The sequence below is a fragment of the Podarcis tiliguerta genome (genome assembly GCF_965153285.1).
Source record: "Podarcis tiliguerta genome assembly, chromosome: 1".
NCBI classification, from domain to species: Eukaryota; Metazoa; Chordata; class Lepidosauria; order Squamata; family Lacertidae; genus Podarcis; species Podarcis tiliguerta.
In genome coordinates this window covers 58,164,223-58,184,495 of record NC_139534.1, presented here as the reverse complement: position 1 = coordinate 58,184,495, position 20,273 = coordinate 58,164,223, and the positions used below count along the sequence as shown (strand labels likewise).

General features: G+C 42.6%; 1 protein-coding gene and 1 long non-coding RNA gene across 6 annotated transcripts in view; one reads left to right on the top strand and one right to left on the bottom strand.

Annotated features, from left to right (window-relative positions):
* The window catches only part of PKP3 (plakophilin 3), a 65,601-nt gene extending 62,241 nt beyond the window's left edge, over positions 1 to 3,360 (bottom strand). Inside the window, exon 1 of one of the 2 annotated variants that reach the window (XM_083417615.1) lies at positions 3,158 to 3,360. In XM_083417615.1, coding sequence (XP_083273741.1) covers positions 3,158 to 3,199 — 42 coding nt within the window. In that variant the 5' untranslated portion in view covers positions 3,200 to 3,360. The remainder of the gene's footprint in view (positions 1 to 3,157) is intronic. The other variant, XM_083417614.1, reaches the window with a different exon arrangement.
* Positions 1 to 20,273, top strand: part of LOC310666772 — a 52,804-nt gene that overhangs the window by 19,636 nt on the left and 12,895 nt on the right. Inside the window, exons 1-2 of one of the 4 annotated variants that reach the window (XR_014506026.1) lie at positions 15,251 to 15,523; positions 16,636 to 16,809. The exons of 2 other annotated variants lie outside the window; for them this stretch is intronic. This is a non-coding gene — a long non-coding RNA (uncharacterized lncRNA). Of the gene's footprint in view, positions 1 to 15,250; positions 15,524 to 16,635; positions 16,810 to 20,273 lie in introns of those variants that run through there. One more of the 4 variants, XR_014506027.1, reaches the window with a different exon arrangement.

The window sequence follows — 20,273 nt, the reverse complement described above, 5'->3', positions numbered from 1 at the left end:
TGGACGACAGCAGATCAGAGGCCAAGAGGGATTTGGTTAGGCCCCTGCCTTGGCCCTTTTAAACTAAGGAAAGGGAACCTGTGGCCAACCAGATATTGTTGGACTACAGTTCCCATCGTTCCTGACCAGTGGCTATGGTGGCTGGAGCTGACAGGAGTTGGAGTCCAACATCATTTACATGACCACCTCTGCTTTAAACTTTCTTGTTATTCTTTTCTTCTGGGAGCAATATTTCCTGTGAAAAATATTGTCTCTGTTAGTGGTCCCCCATGGCTCAGATGCACCTCTGATGTTCACCAAGAGTCGTGCGACTTGAGATCAGGCAGGCCCCTTTCCTGTTGAACTTCAAGCACTTGACAAAGACCTGTCTATTCCAGCAGGCATCTTCAATAAGTTCCTTTAAACCTATTTCATGTTTTGACCTTTTTATTGTTCCAATTGTGATATTATTTGATGGATGTCTTATTGATTGTTCTATAAACCACTTTGAGGCCATTTATGAAGAAAAGCAGTCTACAAATGTTGGAAATTAACTAACAGTTACAACTGAAGGATGTTCAGACTAAAGGGCAACACTAAGGGAAGGCGATCTGGAGATAGTTGTGCAAATTATGTATATGCAAATGAGATGAACTAAATTAGCATGCCTCATTTGTGTGTTATCTGACATTTGGAGGTTGCGACACAACCAAGAGGCATTCTTTCTTTTTCACGACTTCCTTTGGCCAGAGGCATTCCCTTTTCAGAGGCCAGAACAGCAACAGCGTGTGAGCATTACTTTTCATTGAGTTGCACATTTTTTGTACATATTCCTGTTTTTTTCCTGTATGATGAGGATTAGAGACACACCTCTTCTTTTTTTAATGAAAGATTTACAATCTGAGACAATTGATGAAGTACCAGAGCACCAGGCAGAAAAAAATGGATTCTGGATGCCACCCAGATTCCTGAACAGTGTAAACTCTGCCACATGGCCTGCACCTTCAGCATCCCAGGGTAGGAGTGGGGGTTGCCTGCTAACAGAAGCCAATACAAAGGATGCTGGACATGTATATGCAAAATTATAGGGAGGGGTCCTCGCAGATGCCTACACACATGTTTTAGCATGAACAGAAGAATTCCTAAGAGAAGATCCTGGGCCTCTTGGAAAGGCTCTCAAGTAGGGTTGATAAACATCTTCAGCTTGCATAAATTGCCATCTCTCTGCTACATCAAGATCTGCATTTCATCCCACCCTTTCCAGATTCCACTAAATCTGCTCTTCCCCAGAGGAGGGCTTTGCTGCCAGGGTGTGGAAGGAATGCACAGAGTGAGCAATTCCTTCAGTCCCACACCCACCACCACTGCCTCTGGCACATGTAAGTTGCAGAATATGCAACAGCAAACTAAATTGATGAGCACCAACTTGTAATGAAATAGTTTCTCCCTAATGAATATTCACTCCATAGCTGAGCATAAGCTGTGTCTGGCACTATCACTCATTTCGCGGGCAGGAGTTCCCTTTCTTCTTTGACCATTTTTCCTCCCCCCTTGCCCATTGAGAGTGAATGTGATGTGTGATCTTGTATCAACTGCTCCTAATAAAGTTGTCCTTCTTGCATCACCATTGAATAGACATGTTGGCAACCATGTTTGTGAAACTCCCACATGCTACACCTCTGCTCTCTCTTCCTTCTTGCTCCTCTTCCTTTGATTTTATGGTATTTTTTTATTCATCTTCACAACAGACTTGTGAAATATGTTGCTAACATTCTCATTTTATAGGTGGGGAACTGAGGCCCACAGGGGGCTGCTGAGAAGGTTTGAAGTCAAGCAGTGAGACAAGCCCAGGTCTGTCTTCTCAGATCAGACAAGTTGGGTGTATGCTCCTACTCTACTTTTTCTTTTAAAAAAATAAATTCTAACCTCCTGAGCCAAGTTTTAAAGCATTTTTATCTACACAGGTTATCTGCTGGAGATATCCACTTTCTTCATGCCATGCATAAATTTACAAATTTAAGCATGGCATGTATTTTGTAGAAATGGCTTGCTTGACCAATTAAGGGGTTTACAGTAACATCCTTTAAGATCAAGTGAAATGGTTTTGCTAAAATCTATAAGCATGATCCTTTATGCTCCACTATAGCTCTGTGGCAGAAGCTATTATTCACTTACTCAACATTTGCAGATGTACAAAATACCGGTACATTGCCACTCTCATTTCAAACGGTCACTCAACATCCCATCTGAGGCTTACTGTTAAGAGTGTAAGAATTGGCCTGCTGGATCAAATCCCAGGCCCTTCTAGTCCCAAATTCTAATATCCACCTCTGGATAATGCACAAGCAGAGCATGTAAGGTGATGACATTCTCTGTTATTTGCTCTCAGCGCTTAGAGGTGTGTGGCTTCTGGTTATGTAGGTTCCATTGAGCTCTCACAGCTAATAGCCATTGATAGTCCTCTCTCCCATCAAATCTTTTTTAAGGCCTTCAACACATTTCATGACGCTGAATTCCATTATAAGTTAATTAGCCATTGTTTGAAGAAGAGGCATCCCCCCTTTTTGACAGGAGAGGAACTGGGGCTGGGAAGTGGAGACTCACATGCAACCACCCTTTACATTTATAGCTGATATGGGATTTTAAAAATCCAAGTTCAGGACACCACCAGATCGCAGAGCCTCTAAACAATATCATCCAGAAGGTTCACAGAGAACATGGAAATGCTATCCTTTCTAGTGGGATGACCCTCTCATTGTGCCTATTCTGTCTATCTATAGAGAAAATCACAATGGCAGATCACAAGCCCCTCTCTCTCTGGTTTGCAGGATGTAAGCCATTTCAGGATCCAAAGGATGACTTGCTCATGACAGAGTCCTGTGCAGCTCAGTCCTAGGCAATTTTACTCAAATGCAAATACCCCGAAGTTCAAGGTGGTTTGGTCCCAGTGAAGTGGGTACTGGATTGCAGCTCTGGTGCCATTCCACCATATATTTACATGACCCACCAACGTCCTACCACATGCTGTGCCAGAGTCTATGAGATTTTACACCCAGCAGCCCAGCACTTGCTTGCACAATATCCCAACACTAGCACCCCCAAGTTCTGCTCATCCACCTCTCCACCTGTGTAGACTGAATGAAAGCATGAAATCAGAAAGAGAAAGCTGGAGACCTACAGTGTTTGGCATCCTAGGCAGTTTGTTCCCCTGCTGCAGCATCCTCTCAGTGACGATGGAGACAATTTCCCCACGTGCCTTCTTAGCCCAGGGCTGTTGAGGTCCCAGAGGCTGCCGACTGGGCAGATACTTCCTTCTGCAAGCACTTGGGTGAATTAAACTCTCACTCTTTAGCCGTAACCATCGGTGCAGTGTCAGGCTGAGCTAAGATGGGTTGAAAGCAAAAAAATTAGTCCCACCCACTGATGTTACCCAACCAGTTAATTTTCTTTTGTTGTTGCTTTAAACACACACACACACACACTCACACTCACACAAGTTTAAAACGCCCTAAGACAAGTTTGTTCTCTCTGTGGCAGTGGTGCTCATCTTGCAGATCAGCAACAACAGCTGGCTGCTGGGTGAGACTTTGCTATGGTCTGAGCTCCTGGCAGAAGGAAAAAGCAGAAGGAGGGAACACAAGCCCTCTTCAACCTATCCCAGCCTTTTCATTCAAAGCTACCTTGACCTACAGCTCAGGTTCTAGTAATCTCTTGGCACTTTGGCAGGGCAGGGCTGAGCTTCAGATAAACAAACACCATACAGTACTGGATTAAAAAGGAGATGAATCATTACCACATCATCAGAACCTTGTTTTTGTTTCTTTATACTTTTCCCATTCATTTCCCATGCTGAGCTGGGTGCCTGCCTGGCCTTGCCTGGCCTTCTTCCCATACCTTTGAGGACGCTTCCAGTTGCTATATTCAGGTGGGCTTCTGTCACACACAAACACATCCAGGTTGCACCATTCAAAGTGATTGGGAGTTCTTTTGCAACAAATCTGCTTTCCCAAAAGCTCAGCCTTTTCACGATAAGGACAGTGACTGGAAAGTGCAAGATAATACTTGCTTAGGTCATCTAATTTCCTTGCAAACAAATGAGGATGAATCCTCAACAAACAGGTTGTATGGAAGCGCCCTCTGGGTCCCTGTCCCTTCTTTCTTTACTGGGAACCTTGGGAGGAAGTGATCGTGTCCTCTTGGATTTCATTATACAGATACAAAGGAAAGCTAAGTATTGTTGTTTAGTCGTTTAGTCGTGTCCGACTCTTCGTGACCCCATGGACCAGAACACGCCAGGCACTCCTGTCTTCCACTGCCTCCCGCAGTTTGGTCAGGCTCATGTTTGTAGCTTTGAGAACACTGTCCAACCATCTTGTCCTCTGTCGTCCCCTTCTTTTTGTGCCCTCAATCTTTCCCAACACCAGGGTCTTTTCCAGGGAGTCTTCTCTTCTCATGAGGTGGCCAAAGTATTGGAGCCTCAGCTTCACGATCTGTCCTTCCAGTGAGCACTCAGGGCTGATTTCCTTAAGAATGGATACGTCTTCTTGCAGTCCTTGGGACTCTCAAGAGTCTCCTCCAGCACCATAATTCAAAAGCATCAATTCTTCGGCGATCAGCCTTCTTTATGGTCAAGCTCTCACTTCCATACATCACTACTGGGAAAACCATGGCTTTAACTATACGGACCTTTGTTGGCAAAGTGATGTCTCTGCTTTTTAAGATGCTGTCCAGGTTTGCCATCGCATATACTATACTGACTAAGTATAGTCAGACTTTAAGAAGGGTGATTTGAAAAAGCTTAAGGAACTACTGGATAAGATATGGTCAGAAATACTCAAAGAGACAGGAGTCCAAAGTGTCTGGGAGTTTCTTAAAGGTGAAATATTGAAGGCACAAATGCAGACAATGCCAACAAGGAAGAAAAGTGGGATGTATCTAAGGAAATCATAAGGAGCTTACAGATGAGCTGAGATTTAAGAAGGGCATGTACTGTACAGTATAAGAAATGGAAGATCGGGAAAATAACAAAGGAGGAGTATACACAAATAACCAACAGTTGCAGGGGGGAAGTCGGACTGGCTCAAGCTCAGAATGAGCTCAGGCTTGCAGAGAGGTTAAGAATAAAAAGAAACCTTTCTTTGGCTATGTTTGAAACAAGAGGAAGAACAAGCAAGTAGTAGGTCCTTTGCATGGAGAAGACAAATAAATGGTATTGGGTGACAGAGAGAAGGAAGAAATGCTCAACATCTACTTTGCCTCTGTCTTTACCCAAAAGTAAAGCAGTGCCCAACCAGTGATAACAGAATAAATGATGCCAGGATGGAGCAGCAGCCCAAGATAGGAAAAGAGATATATATCAATATATCTACTCTGAGTAAAACTTACTTGAATACCACCCATGGAGTGCCTGTTATTTTGGGAGTGAAGGAAGGAGGTGAAAATGATGTGGAAGGGGATAAGGGCTGAGGTATCATCAGCCAGATGCCCTCGGGGATCACAGGAGCAAATATTAAATGCCTGATATGTGGGCAAAGAGGTGCAAGTCATTGATGAAACACATGGTCAAACTGAAAGGAGAAGGAGGGAGTTGGCAGCAGCAATCTGTTTGGTTCTCTCTCAGCCATACAATTAACACTTGATTGCATTTGGTTAGTAATTTTTTATTGACCTCTTGTAAAACGTCGTAACCTGGGTGAGATACTACATTTCTTTTGTAGCTAACTGCTTTTCCAGTGAGCTAGAAACCCAGCTTCTGAAATATTTGGGAGCAGCTGTAGAAAAAAATAATCATATGGGCAGCCTATGTCATTTTATATGTGTTTGTGGGAGCAGGTTGCCTGACCTCCAGTTGTACAAATTCTCCTTGTACAAGTTAATTATGAGAGCAATACCTGCAATAAATTGCATGGGTGGAAAGAAGAGTGTGAATGTCCAGAAAAGGCAGCTGGGGGGGGGGGGCGATGAGGGAGAAGAAAGGTCACCAGAATCCTTGCTGTGGGTGGCGACATTCTTTCTCCCTCCCAGCTGTGTAGCTTGTATTAACTGTTTGCACAGTTGCAGATATGTGCATGTACTTGAGGTTTCTTTAAAAATAGGTCACCTTTTAGGCAACGCCCACATTGTGAGATGAAGAACAAGGATGCTGCGCAAATAACTTTGACACACCTCCCTCTTTTTATAGTTTTTCACAGCAGCTTATAACCCAGAATGTTAAAAACAAGAGAGAGAAGTGGCATTGTATTCCACACAGTGCGCCCCAAACAAGCAGCAAATGTGGTTGCATGAAATCTCATAAAGTTAAAAGGGGCCTTGGTGTGGATTGCACCCCAGCTTAAAGAATCAGGTAGTAAGCGATGGGAAAGTGTGGTGTAGTGATTAAGAGTGGTAGACTTGTAATCTGGGGAACCAGGTTCGCGTCTCCGCTCCTCCACATGCAGCTGCTGGGTGACCTTGGGCCAGTCCCACTTCTCTGAAGTCTCCCAGCCCCACTCACCTCACAGAGTGTTTGTTGTGGGGGAGGAAGGGAAAGGAGATTGTTAGCTGCTTTGAGACTCCTTCGGGTAGTGATAAAGCGGGATTTCAAATCCAAACTCCTCCTCCTCCTCCTCCTCCTCCTCCTCCTCCTCCTCCTCTTCTTCTTCTTCTTCTTCTTCTTCTTCTTCTTCTTCTTCTTCTTCTTTTCTTTCTTTCTTTCTTTCTTTCTTTCTTTCTTTCTTTCTTTCTCTCTGCTAGAGACCCTGGACAGCAGCTGCCAGTCAGAGTAGACAACACAGAGCAGACAAACAGCTTGACCTGGTATAAGACAAGCTGCACCCTTTGTTTAAGGACAATGTGCCTCTGGACTGGTTTACCTGGGATGAGGTGTGGCAGAGTGCCAATGGGCTTGCCTAGGCAGAAGCATTGAGCTCATGTATTTCTCAAATGGTGTCTCATGACACCATTAACAAATGGAGTTTTGACATGTGGAACTCCTTCGCACTGCCCAGCTGTCTCCCTCTGCCTTTTCTTCATCTCAGAAGCCCAACACAACACTAACTGGAAACATCTGCAGAGTAGTAGCAGTAGCTGCAATATATCTTTAAATAGCTTTGTGCAATTGTAAGCATTTTACTAGTTTATGCTGCTACCCAGTTGTCTATGTTTGCATTTTTGTATGGTGCACGTTAATAATTAGGCTACATTTGGTTCAGTGTGTGTCTGGATGAATTTGGCAAAGGGTGGGATGGTAGGAGAACCCCACCATAATTATTATGGGCATGGGAGATATGATGCAAGGGAGCAGGCTGTGGATATTTGCAGGACCATTTCCTATTCTGGATGCTCTGCTAAGGAGTTCTGTCTGCTGGGAGCCAGACTAGCATTTATAATTGAGACCTGGTTGGGGTTAGTCCGACCCAGCTGTGTCTGTCTTGGTACTCAGCACAGCACCAACATAGACTTGAGGGTTTGGAGGGGGTTTGCTATGGTCCAAAATAATGCCATATTTATTGTCAGAGACATTCCTGCCCTGGAACACGGTCTGTGCCTGACTTTGGACCAAACAAACAAGAGTTCCTTCTAGTTTGCTGCCCACCTGCTGTTCAGCAGCCTCTCTGGCAATCTCAAATGTGATGCTGATGAACTTCAAAATTCTGAAGCTGCCCTCAGTGGTTCTTCATGACCTCCATGAAAACCACGGGGATGTCTCAGTGTGTCATCTGCTCAATGCACAGAGCAGGACACATCCCTCAATTTCATCCTTGCCTCAGGGTATGGGAGGGCTAGTCTGGAAACAAGCGGGATTAAGACAACTCTGTTATCATGGTCAGGTTTGGTCTTATGGTGGCAGCCACTGATACCTGTTGTGGTTATTATTGTGTTAGTTTTATATGTGTTTTGCAAGAGTTGTTATTCTACATATTGGTGTGTTTTTTAAATTTCTTTTCGCCTTAACTTTCTTTTGACTTGTTTGACTTGTTTTATTGTTTGGTTTTATGTTTTTATATCACTGTAAACCACTGTAATATATTTTTAAGAAATAACAGTATTGAAATATTTTTATAAATAAATAATATTTGTTGGTTGTGATTTTAATTTTCTCCATTATTACAAACTGCCTTTGTGATTTTCCTTATGAAAAATGGCATAGGAAGACTTTTAAGTAAATAAATAGAGGCCAAGTCATTGAATTTATGCTATTTACTCTTGCATATTGAGAGTGGAGGAACGTTCTCCTTTAGCTGTTTGCCCCTGCGGCTTCCCTCAAGGCTCCATTGTGGATTGCTGCCATCAGAACCTTTGCATGGCTCACAAAGGGCAATGTGGCCAAATGGCAGGGCTTAGGAATGAATGGCCTTGAGACATGCAGGACTTCCAGGTGCATAAGGACTTCCGATACAAAATCTCCTGAGCTGCCCATGAGAGGAGGGAACTCAAGGAAGAAGCAGGAGACGAAGCAGCCTGAGGCCCTGGGCAAACCAGCTGGTGTTGGTGCCATGTAGATGGGCCCTTGTTATCATAAGCTATCCTGGTGGATAGGTGGAGTGAGTCGAGACACAATATAATACCAGGTGGGGCTCCCTGAGAGTGCAGTCTGTTGATGGGGAGAGGCTTGCATATGGGCTGGGGATGAATATATTTAACTTTTCATGAGCAACACTAGCTTTGTGTCTGAAGTGGGGATTAGAGCCTGGGTTTTCCTCAACATCCAAACCCAAATGCTCCAGCCACCACACTTGATGTGATGACACTTCTTTCATCTCTCTGATAGCTCTTAGGCTTATCGCTACTGTCACACAGGGTCAGAAAAAGATGACACAGCTTCACAAAGTGTGGCAATATTGCTACAAGTGAGAGTATGTTCTGCTGGGCGAGATTCCTTATAGGTGCCTTGGCAAGTAGGAGCTAAGGTTTACCTAACCTGAGGAGTCATTGCTTCTCGTTGCTTTGTGAGGAGGGCGGGGCTTTAAGCAACAGGCGTATTAAAACTTGCATCAAACCAGTGAGGCAAGATTTTCAAAAGTGCTTTAGGGCAATTGCTCGCCTTTCAAAAGTTACTCTTGCAGAATGATTTTCTAATAAGGTATTATGTTGTTTTGAAAACCAAGCCATTTATTGGTCTGCCTGAGGAGACTGATAGCCACTTTACAAGTTATGAGTGTAACCTAGGCCTGACTGTAATTGTGTGTAGAGAAGTCTGGATATTTGTAATAGAGGACATTTGTCCTTATGTCCACTCCCAGCTGTCTTGCTGAGTGTCTTGTTCACCATAAACAACAAGCAAATCTAATTTTCTCAAGGTATTCATATCTTGAGCCAATAAAAGATGAATTCTGCAATCTGTATAGATTATGCAAATTGAACACAACTCCCAATATTTTCCAGTATTGTTTCTGCAGTGTTTAGTACTTTGCATGATTTATTCTGGTTTTGCTGGTCATGGGAAGGGAAAAGATTGCACATGGTACTGAGAAGAAGAATCCCAGTCTCTAAAACCTTATACGGTTATTGTCCTTCAAGCATCCAAGCTATAGGGTCCAGAAACTTGTTCTTTTTAAACATTAACAATGAGATTATGAGGAAGCTACATTCTTCAAATAGGAGAATAATGCATGCATTCTTTGTGCTTCTGCAGAATCACGGTGTATGTACTGTCCTACCCATTGTTGCAAAAACGTGCAATCTGATGTCTGTCTGGGAAACAGCACTCATATATTATGTGAAAATATACTTGGGTGATATACAAGAAAGCACTGTAAAAGCAACACAAAAAGGCTGAAATGATAGAGAGAAAGTGAATGTGTAACTTGCCTTTAATTTTTGGAGGAAAATGGAAAGAAGGCAATATTGCAGATAACTCTGGTGACAACTCCTGGCTAAAGCCTGATTTTGCAGAGACGCATGTTGACAGTTTTGAAAGCAAAATTCTGTAATATGCAGCAACCTGCCTGCACCCTGGGCACTAATACTTGGTGGTTGGTTTAAATTTCATTTATTCTTTTTGTTTGCATTATCTCTATCTACTGCTAGAAGCTACCTTGTGTGAGGATGTTGCTCTAAAAATAAAGGTATAAATATTGAAAATAAACAAGTAAATAAATAGTCATAGGAAGACCTGTCTCTATGCATTCCTCTCTATCCTACGCATTCACCTTGTTCCACCAAGTATCTGCATCTCATGCCTTCGCCTTCACTGAATGTTACTGGAGCCTTGGGGATTCCGTTGTCTTCACACATTCAGCTGTCTATGAAAATGGTGCAACGTAAGAAGTATGGCAACAATGACAGCTGGGTATATGCGCAGTACAATCCCAAAGATGGCAGCAACAGCCAGCTAGAATAGATGTCTAAAGAGGAAATTCAGTTTGCAAAGCACATTGAAAAACATGAACTTTACTGCATGTTACAGCATTAAAGAAAACATGATGAAGATGCCGGTTTGGTGGTACCTTACACCATAAAAACTCTCCAAAATGTATAAAAGCAATTCGAATAAGTGTTGGAAGTGTGGAGAAAAAGTAGGGGATTTTTATCACATGTGGTGGACATGCAGTAAAACCAAGGGGTTTGGGATTATTATTTATGATGAGATAAAAAAAAATCTTTAAAGCTTTTCTGTTGGGAATCTTGGGCAGACATATTCTGAAAAATATAAGAGAAATCTTTCTATATGCAACAGCTGCCGCCCGTTTATTAATAGCATCTAATTGGAAGGGGGGAAAGATACCAATGTCAACGGAATGGCAAAATAAATTATTAGACTATGTGGAAATGGCTCAGTTAACAAATAGGTTAAGAGGTAACACAAAGCAATCATTTTCTCAAAAGTGGGAAATGTTTAAGAGATACCTACAAAAAAAACCCAGTGACATGCTATCTATGGGAGTGTTTAAATGACCCTTGTGTAAGTAAAATATTAAGAAACAAAGAAAGATTGGTACGATATGTTGTAAGAAAGTATTAGAAAGTATGTTAAAAGTAAGGTAATAATTATAAGTACATTCAAAATCATAAATGTCAACTATATCAGGAAATGATTGGAAGGCCACAATTATTTTATAATTTTATTTTACTTTGATATATGCTATTTTATTTTATGTAATATTATTTGCTCTTGGCTTAGCGGAAATCTAAGTGGAATTTGAAGTTTAAATTAACATCTTATAGTGATTAGAAAAAAACAAGAAAGAAAGAATGAAAGAAAGAACTTGTTACCACCTCATTCACTTGCTAGAGCAGGAGTCAGTGGACCTTTGGCCCTCCAGATGCTGTTGGACTTCAACTCCCATAAGCCCCAGAGAGCATGGTCAATCAGGGCACTAAGTATGGGGGGAGGCCAAGGCCCTCACAAAATTCTAAATCAGAAAGCCAGGGCCCCCAACTTCTGTAGCAGCCGTGCGCTTACAACCTGAGCCATGTGTGTGCGACATCAGCACGCCATGGGGCATGTGCGCACGGTGCACTGTTGTCATGTGGCTCCTGAGCCCTCTCAGTCATGGGGGCAAGGTGGTGGTCAATGATTAGAAATGATGGGAACTGTAGTCCAGCAACACCTGAAGGGCCCAAACATTCCCCAGTTCTGTGCTAGTTAAGGAGGGTCCACCAATTATCCTGGCCCACTAGCAGGTGATGTGAATGCTGCTGCTCTGGATAAGGTTTTTTTGAGCATAGAATTCAGTGTACTTTTCCTCTTAATAGTTATGCGTTGGTGTGCAAGTCACATGTATGACACTTGACACATCCATGGGTGGTGGTGTGTGTGCGTGTGACACTGCATAAGGAGTCTTTTAGACCCTATCCAGCTTTCTTATTTCAGTGCCAACCTGGCCCTTTCACAACCTTCATTACAATGCTGCCCTGTCTGGGAGGTCACCACAAGTGACCTCCTCTATATTCCTTGACTTTTACTTAGCATTTCTGCCATTTTCAGTTAGTGTCTCTCTTTTCACAAATATTCATGCTCTCAGCCAGTTTCTGTTTTTAATGCAAGTTTAGCATCACCGTTAGCCAATGGACAGATTCTATTTGCATACATTTACATTAATTAATGTAGACAAAAGGACATTGGGAAGAATTCTTTCCCCACCCTTCTCTTTGGAAGACTCTCCAACTTCTCTCTCCTCTGGCATATTTGTGAAATCTGTGTATTATCTCTGCACTGTGAGGAAATACTCTCCAGTGTTCTGTTTTACAAAATGCTGTTTCCTGTGAATTAGAGTGAAACGTAGGTCAGGAAAAATTAAGGCATGTGTATTACTCTGGAGCTATTTGTCATACACTGGCAGGTGTAAAGGCCCTATGATGGAGAGGAGAGCTGTGTTTAGGGAGGATAATCAAATGCTAATGTGGTACACCACTGAGATCTGCTCTATATCTGAATAATTACCTATGGCTGGCTATTTAGGTGTTAGTAACCGGGTCAACACCAGTTCAGCAGTTGTACTCATTCTGTCTGACTTCAAGAGTCGAGCACGTGGATGCCATGCTCAATGCTTCAGGTGTTGATTTGCTTATATGGCATAACTGTACAATTTGCCTTCGCCTATGCTTGCAGCTGTGTTGCACCCTACAGTGCAGTTGGTGATGGCTTCCCATCTTATCTTTTACCAACACCACATAATGTTCGTTGGTTCCACTATTGTTCCCCTATATTGTGTTATTGCTGCTGTGTTGTTTTCTATTGACATTTTGTTGTTGCGGTTGACTTTTTGGCTGAGGGAAATATGTGTTCTTCTAGGGCAGAAACAGACCACATTCACACCATACATTATTTGGTGGCCAGGAAAAAATAGGTATATAAAAGGAGAATACCTGGATGCCAAGATCCAAATTTGGGGCAAGTACTCTTTGGTGAGATTTGATTTTTTTAAAAAATGCAGCGGAATTAAGTGTGGAAATATATGCTGTTAGACCTTTACAATATGCTTTTCTAAGTTTCTTCCAAAATAGTCTCTTCTTTCCCCAGCACAGGAAAAGCCCATGTGTTTAGCAAGTGAAAAAATGTTTTACTTACAAACTCTCCAAAGGTCAGATTCATATGCTTTTCTATACATTAGTCAGAAAACACAGGCAATACAACTTGGCTTAATTACTTCGGTGAAAGTTTCTAAATTGTTGATATAGGGATACAAGAATGCCTTGTAAAAGCCATGTTGAGCTTCTCAGGTAGACTGAAGGTGAACAAAGGCCTTGATTACCTTTCTCCCGAGGTGAGGAGTAAACTAGCCACTTTGGGAAAGCCGTGGATGGTTAAAGATGTATTATAGTGCTTTAAATGTATGGTGTGAATGTAGCCACAGTTTAAAATCAGAGAATATGAGATTAATTGACACAAGCCAGGATCATTAAACTGAAGGGAAAGCCTTGTTTGCCAAAGCTCATACTATCCATTTGCCCTTGGCACAAGGAAGGATGTAGACACAGGAATGTGTTCTGAGCCCAGGGGTTGGTAACATTGTGGGTGGCAGCTTAAAAATACCTTATTGAAAATAACCTAAGTGAAGGGTGGGAGTGTTGTGAGGTACCCAAAGGCAAAAAAGTGAAACAGAGTAGCAGGCCTCATCAAGCTAATACCACATTAGGAGGTATGTTCCTGAAGGGTAGAAGAAACAAATACAATCAATTCATTTATCTTTTTTCTAGAATGTTGTCTCTCTTTGTAAGACTTCCCTTTATAAGAAAAATTACATCTGATACATTCTTCTTCTTCTGCCCCTAAGGAAGATTCTTATCAAAACACTTTGGGCTTTTTATATCTTCTATACTTCAGAAACAAATCATCTTATGGGTACCAGCTGGAGGCCCACCTTTCGTTTTGTGTTGCTATTTATAACGTTTACTGTCCAGGCACACAAAACAATAGCTGTCTCCTTCATCTGGGCTTGCCATCTCATGGCTTTGAAGGGCGCCTTTAATCAGCTGGATGTCAGGTTGAGGTTCAGCGAGAATGAGGGAAATGGCTTCAGCTGTACGATAGGCGAGGGGGCTGAATTGCTTCCTGCCACTGAACTAAGGATCAGGAATACTTATTCCTGCAGTAGCCTAAGAGAGAGGGTCATTGTTGCATGAATCCCTGATACAAAAAAAAAACTTTTCTCTGACAGTATTTTATCCCATAACTTCTGAAACATGGGAGGATGGAAGGTTCTCACAAAACCTGACATTCCATATAATACAAGATATGGCGGGGGAGCCAATGTGGTTGTTGGACTCCCAACTGCCATCAACCCCCAGCTAGCATGGCCAATGGTTAGTGGTGATGGGAGTTGTAGTCCAACAACATCTGGATAGATAGCCTACCCTAGGCTACTGCTATCACCCTACGTCAGGGGTCAGCAAACTTTTTCAGCAGGGGGCCAGTCCACTGTCCCTCAGACCTTGTGGGGGGGCCGGACTATATTTTGAAAAAAATAATGAACGAACTCCTATGCCCCACAAATAGCCCAGAGATACATTTTAAATAAAAGCAAACATTCTACACATATAAAAACACCAGGCAGACCCCACAAATAACTCAGAGATGCCTTTTAAATAAAAGGACAGATTCTACTCATGTAAAACCACGCTGATTCCTGGACTGTCTGCGGGTCGGATTTAGAAGGTGATTAGGTCGGATCCGGCCCCTGGGTCTTAGTTTGCCTACCCATGCCCTACTTCCTCCTGAATCCAAGGCTGAGCTCAAACTTTCTTGGTAATTTTAAGGAAAAGCTACAGAACCTGAAGCCATGTTGTTCCCCTCTATTGGTTGTTGAGTTAAAGAACTGGAGCAAATGAGCAGTTGAAATTCACATTCAAGCATTTCTTCAAACAAAATATATCCCTGTGGTTGGGGTGGGGTCTCTCCTGTGCTGCTCTTTGCAGGGTGCTCAGCAAAGGAAAAATGTTTAAAAGCATGTGATAGTCTTGGCTGCATATTGTCCACTTGTATAACCTACACCTAGAATGGCATTCTTTGCCAAGAGTAATAAACCTTAATCTTTCTTTATCCTTTCAACCATCAGTCTTGCCAGGCTCTTTGTTTCTGCACACTGCTGCAGCGTACAGTGGTACCTCAGGTTAAGTACTTAATTCGTTCCGGAGGTCCCTACTTAACCTGAAACTGTTCTTAACCTGAAGCACTGCCGGAGCACTGCCGCGCCGCCGGAGCACGATTTCTGTTCTCATCCTGAAGCAAAGTACTTAACCCGAGGTAATATTTCTGGGTTAGCGGAGTCTGTAACTTGAAGCGTATGTAACCTGAAGTGTATGTAACCTGAGGTACCACTGTATTTACCAAACACCAGCACATGTTTTTGTGAAATCAGAGTGCTGATCTCTTCAGCTGAGGGGTTTGCAGCACAAAATCCCTTCACTAGGCCAAGCATGTGCTTAAACTCATTTTTCCCAGGCAGAGCCTCCCAAGTCCTGCTGGTGGAGGTCCGTTAGCACAGCATTCTGGGTAGGTGAGAGGGCTGGTTGTTTTCTCTCTCTGTTTTGCAACTGAAATAAGAAGACTTCTACCTCAGGGCTGTCAACCTGGCACCTGCTGCTCATGTTGGTTTAATGAGAAAAAGAAAGAAAGGCACAGGTACAGTTGAAACATTTCTGTTTTCTTTGTAAATAACCTGTCACTATATGGTGAAGCACCTCTGGAAAAGGGCCAGCAATGAGTTAAATGCACAAAAGGTTTATAGCCTATTCAGCAGGGTGAGGTGCTGTGCTGTGCTGCCACTGTGCAGCAACTGAGGAAGGAGGAAAGCCTGTAATCTTGCCAGAGGACTTGACAAAGCAAACACATGAAAACTGTTAGAGTCACACTGTGTGGGTTCTTAGCTGCTGCTGGCTGACTTGCAGTCTCCATTGATGCCGGTGTGGCTGCACAGGATTAATCTGGCCTCTCTCATCATAACCTCCCAATCCCACTGGTAATGGTGCTGAGTATGGTGGCCCAGCAGTGGCCACCATTAAGTATATGAGAATAGCCAATGCTTTTTTTCTATTAAAAATGTTTAGGGGTACTCTCAAATACAGTAAATGGATTAAAAATGTTTAGGGGTATGTGTACCCCTGTGTCCCCCCAGGAGAAAAAGCACTGAGAATAGCTTTGCTGGATCAGAAAAATGCCCTTTTAGTCACTGGCCAATCTTTCTCCTGCAAAGGCTCCTCAGAGCAACTGTTATTCAGAGATGTGCTGCTCAAGCCACCATGACTTCCAAATTCAGCACTTCACCAGCTGCCACTGGATATACTAATGAAGAACTGGATACTTTGAGGATCCCCACCTCAGCTTGCAGACCCAAGGCTTCGTTCCTGCAACTAAGATGTACTTTAATTCCACCTTGAAAGAAATCTAGCTGTTTCTTCACAGTTTCAGTAATTTAGAAGCCAGCACTGTGGTTGAACCACTGACATTTCTAAGAGTGATGTTGCACTGCCCCCGACATTGCACGTACCATTGCCAAATGTCCAAGAATTTGCAAATACATGAGAATTCAAGGACTACTTGTGATGCACAACCTTCAGCTTTATTAGTAGAAGCTTCTCTTGTGGCCAGCATGCCTCAAGCGAGAACATGGGAGTGAGAGAATGTGCTAGATGGAAAAAGAGTGGATTTTTCAGTGCCTCACTGAAACCAGGGATGATGTGCTGTGTGAAGGGGAAGTTCTGGTCACCTCTCACCTTTTGTACTGTCTCTTTAAGAGTGAGGCCCAGAAAGCCTCAGCAGCACCTGCAGGCCATGTGAATGAATTGGGAGAAACAGTTTCAAGTTTGGGGATGAAGCCATGAGGAGCAGTAGGGCCTGCATAATTTCCTCAGAAGCTGGATGGTGCTGCTGGAAGTGAAAGACAGGCAATGGTATTCGAGGAAAATAAGGTAGGCCTTGTATATCCCCACCTCACTACAAGAAGTCTGAGCTAAACCTGATAATGTTGAGATTCTGAGATGACCACTGCAAACTGATAATCTGGCAACTCTGAAGTGGGGATTAAGAAATATGCCTTTGCAGAGATGGGACACTAGCACCAGGGCTTTATCTGAGTCAGTTTTAGTTTAGTTTGGTTTTCTTTAATTTCTTCATGAGGCAATAAAACACAAAAAGACAAATTGGGCAGTAAAAGCTGACCAATATGAGCAGACCGTGATGAAAGTTCAAAGACAACACATTTAAAACTAGTCTCAAAGCAAAGTGGAACAACAACCCTGTCCCCTCACAAAATCCTTTAACAAATGTCTGCAAACACACTGGCTGGGAGTTCCATAGACTTGATATTCAGTGGAAAAGGCACTTTGCATCCTGTCCTGAGTGAAGTGACCAGGGATAATTAAAGTTGTTCTAATAGGGATGTAGGAGAAATTTGGTTCAGTTCACATCTGCCTTGAATGGCAAGATTTGGTGGTATTCAAGCATTTGAAAACCAAAGGTAGCCATGTTGGGTGGAATCTACAACCAGGGAACGATGATTTTCCATTACCTGAAGATTGGCTTTGCATTTTAAGGGTTACATTCCCCTCCAGCAACTTAGTAATACTATACAAGTGACCCTCTTTACCTAAGGCTGTGACAAAACCATCAGCCTCCAAAGCTGTGCAAGGTCAAATAACACCACCGATACATAACGCCACTGGTGTTACATGGTTGGGTACATGCTGTCTGTGTTTTATCACTGGTATTATACACGGTATTAGGTGGCAGAAGTCAGTATAAACAATTATGATGGTGCACGGTTGGTTAAGTTTAATTTGATGCATTCCAAGCTAAACACAGGGCAGATGTAGAGGTTTCGATAGATGCGCAAGAGGCAGAAGGAGGTGATACCTTGCTCCAAATCACATTGTCTGGAGTTTGAAGCATGGACCTGAGGAACAGGGTCTTCTCAACAGTGTCACCTTACACTATAGAACTCCCCAAGAAACTCCTTCCCAGGGATGTCCAGAAAAACTGTAAAATTGTTGTTTAAATTTCAGCAAGCATATTGTGGGTAGTGACTCATTTTAACTGTTGTAATGGCTGCTGTTCATAAGTTTGGAAGATATTTTAGGATTTTGCTTTAACTGTTGGATTTTAGGATGATTAATTATATTATGCTTTTATGGTTGCCTTATGGGCTGATAAGTTACAATATGTTGGCAACTCCTCTGAGGGCCCTTTGGAGGTGAATGGTGGGATATAAATCCAAAACTAATATAAACAAACGTATACAGAAACAGGAATTCCCTGCTGTGGGAGGAGTACACTATAGATATGGTTACTATAACAGATGGTAACACATATTCCATACAGATAGAGCTATGTTTGTTATCCCCCTCCCCAATTTCCGTTAGTCTGATGTGCAGTCCACCTAACACAACTCTTTGGGTGACAACTGCTCCCCACTTCCCAGTGGAATGGGGTGAATTAATGGACCTCTCTGAAGTCCCAACTCAATTTGCCTCCCTCATCCTATGCCTGATTTTAAAAGAAATTGAGTTAGACGGGAGATTTGACCAAAGATCACCAATATCTTGTCTAGGCCATGTCCAGACAGGAGTATTATCTCACAAATGGGTCGTTAGGATCAGATTTTTTTCTGTGTACACGGTTGGCACATGAGGGTCAACACATGGCCATTTTTTCTTTTTTTTAATGTATTTTTTTATTTTCTAACAAACTCCTATTTTTTTCACTCACCATATGAATGGCTATTCTGCGGCTTGTTGGCCACCTCACGACATAAGCTTGGCAGAAAATATATTGGGTGTAGGTAGCTTGTTTGTTTTTGTCCCTCAATCACTCCTCTGTGCACATACACACACCCTGTTAATTTACAGGATTAAATTGTAGTTTACTTGTTCTTTCTTTCTTTTGGTACTATTCTGATTTAATAGAATTGTACAAGATCTGTCATAATAACAGCAAATTGGGGATTCTTGGTGCTCTTGTGTATGTAGCTTTCTGTAAATTAAGATCATTCTTCTTTCCCAGCCTTCTACAACTGACATCCAACTTCAATTTAAAGCACCTCAGGATCCAATCTTGTAGCTGGGAGGGAGGGGAATCAATCAGTCCTAAACCTCTCTCTCCAAACCTTTCCAAACACCCCTAGTTTGGCCCTCACCTTTCATTGTGATTATGCTGTTGTTTAGGTCCTAACTCCCTGACCAACTTCAAGCTTCCAGGCCAAGTCTAGTGCTTTGTATTCTAAATCCTTCCACAAACATGGCTCTGCTTGCTCCTCTGATGTTGACAGAGTGGTACAGTACTGTGCTTGGAGATGCAGAAATCGCCCCACTCTGCATGCTGGCAGAAGGACAAACACCTTCTCCAGACAGAGACGTTCTTGGCTAATTATAACACAAGGAGGACCTTGAGTTTGGAGGCTCACTGTTTAGCCCTGTTATTATTATTGGATGATTAGCAAGGGGTTTGGAGAAAACCTTTTCATAAGTAGAGCTCAAATTGTCTTTGAACCTCTTGCATACTACTTACATGAATTTCTGATCGCTGTTAAGTGTTGTTGCACCATGTTTTGCAAGAGTTGCCTCTCCGAAGGGCAATAATGCAGTGACATCAAGGTAGTATCACAAACAAAACAACTGTGGCGGTCCAGTATAAATCCTCTGCTAATGCTCTATTACTGTGTAAATGACATGTTGCAGAATGCACTCTCAGAAAAGCAACCTGTCTCGTGGGCCCCATGGTCAGCATTGATAGCACTGAAAAGTCAGCCCCATAGCATTTCCAAAGGCTAAAAGTTGGCTTTAGGAAATGGTTGTAAAGACTCTGGAGAAGATGGCTAATCAAATCTTTCCCCAGGCTCCCTGCCTGTATCTCAAGTGGGCTAGGAAACAAGCTCACATTGAGTATTGTTTCGTACTCTCACAGAGAGCCTGAGGGAGTTTGTTATTATTTTTTCCAGCTACATACAATTGTCGCCTTGCTTGTTCATAGGCACCCAGTGGCCTGGCTGAAGCACTGAAACCTTTTTTTAAAAAAAATGTTTTTATAAAGAAATTACTGGCTTATGAAAGTACATACAGCATCTCTGTTTTCCATTCATAGAATCCTTTCTACAGATCAGTTATATGTGATGTGAGACACTAATGTTATGGACAGTACAGTGGTACCTTGGGTTAAGAACTTAATTTGTTCTGGAGGTCCATTCTTAACCTGAGTACCAGTTTAGCTAATGGGGCCTCCAGCTGCCGCTGCGCCGCCGCTGCACAATTTCTGTTCTCATCCTGAAGCAAAATTCTTAACGCAAGGTAATATTTCTGGGTTAGCGGAGTCTGTAACCTGAAGCGTCTGTAACCGGAGGTACCACTGTATAGGGTTGCAGAATAAGAGAGGGGAGGAGAAG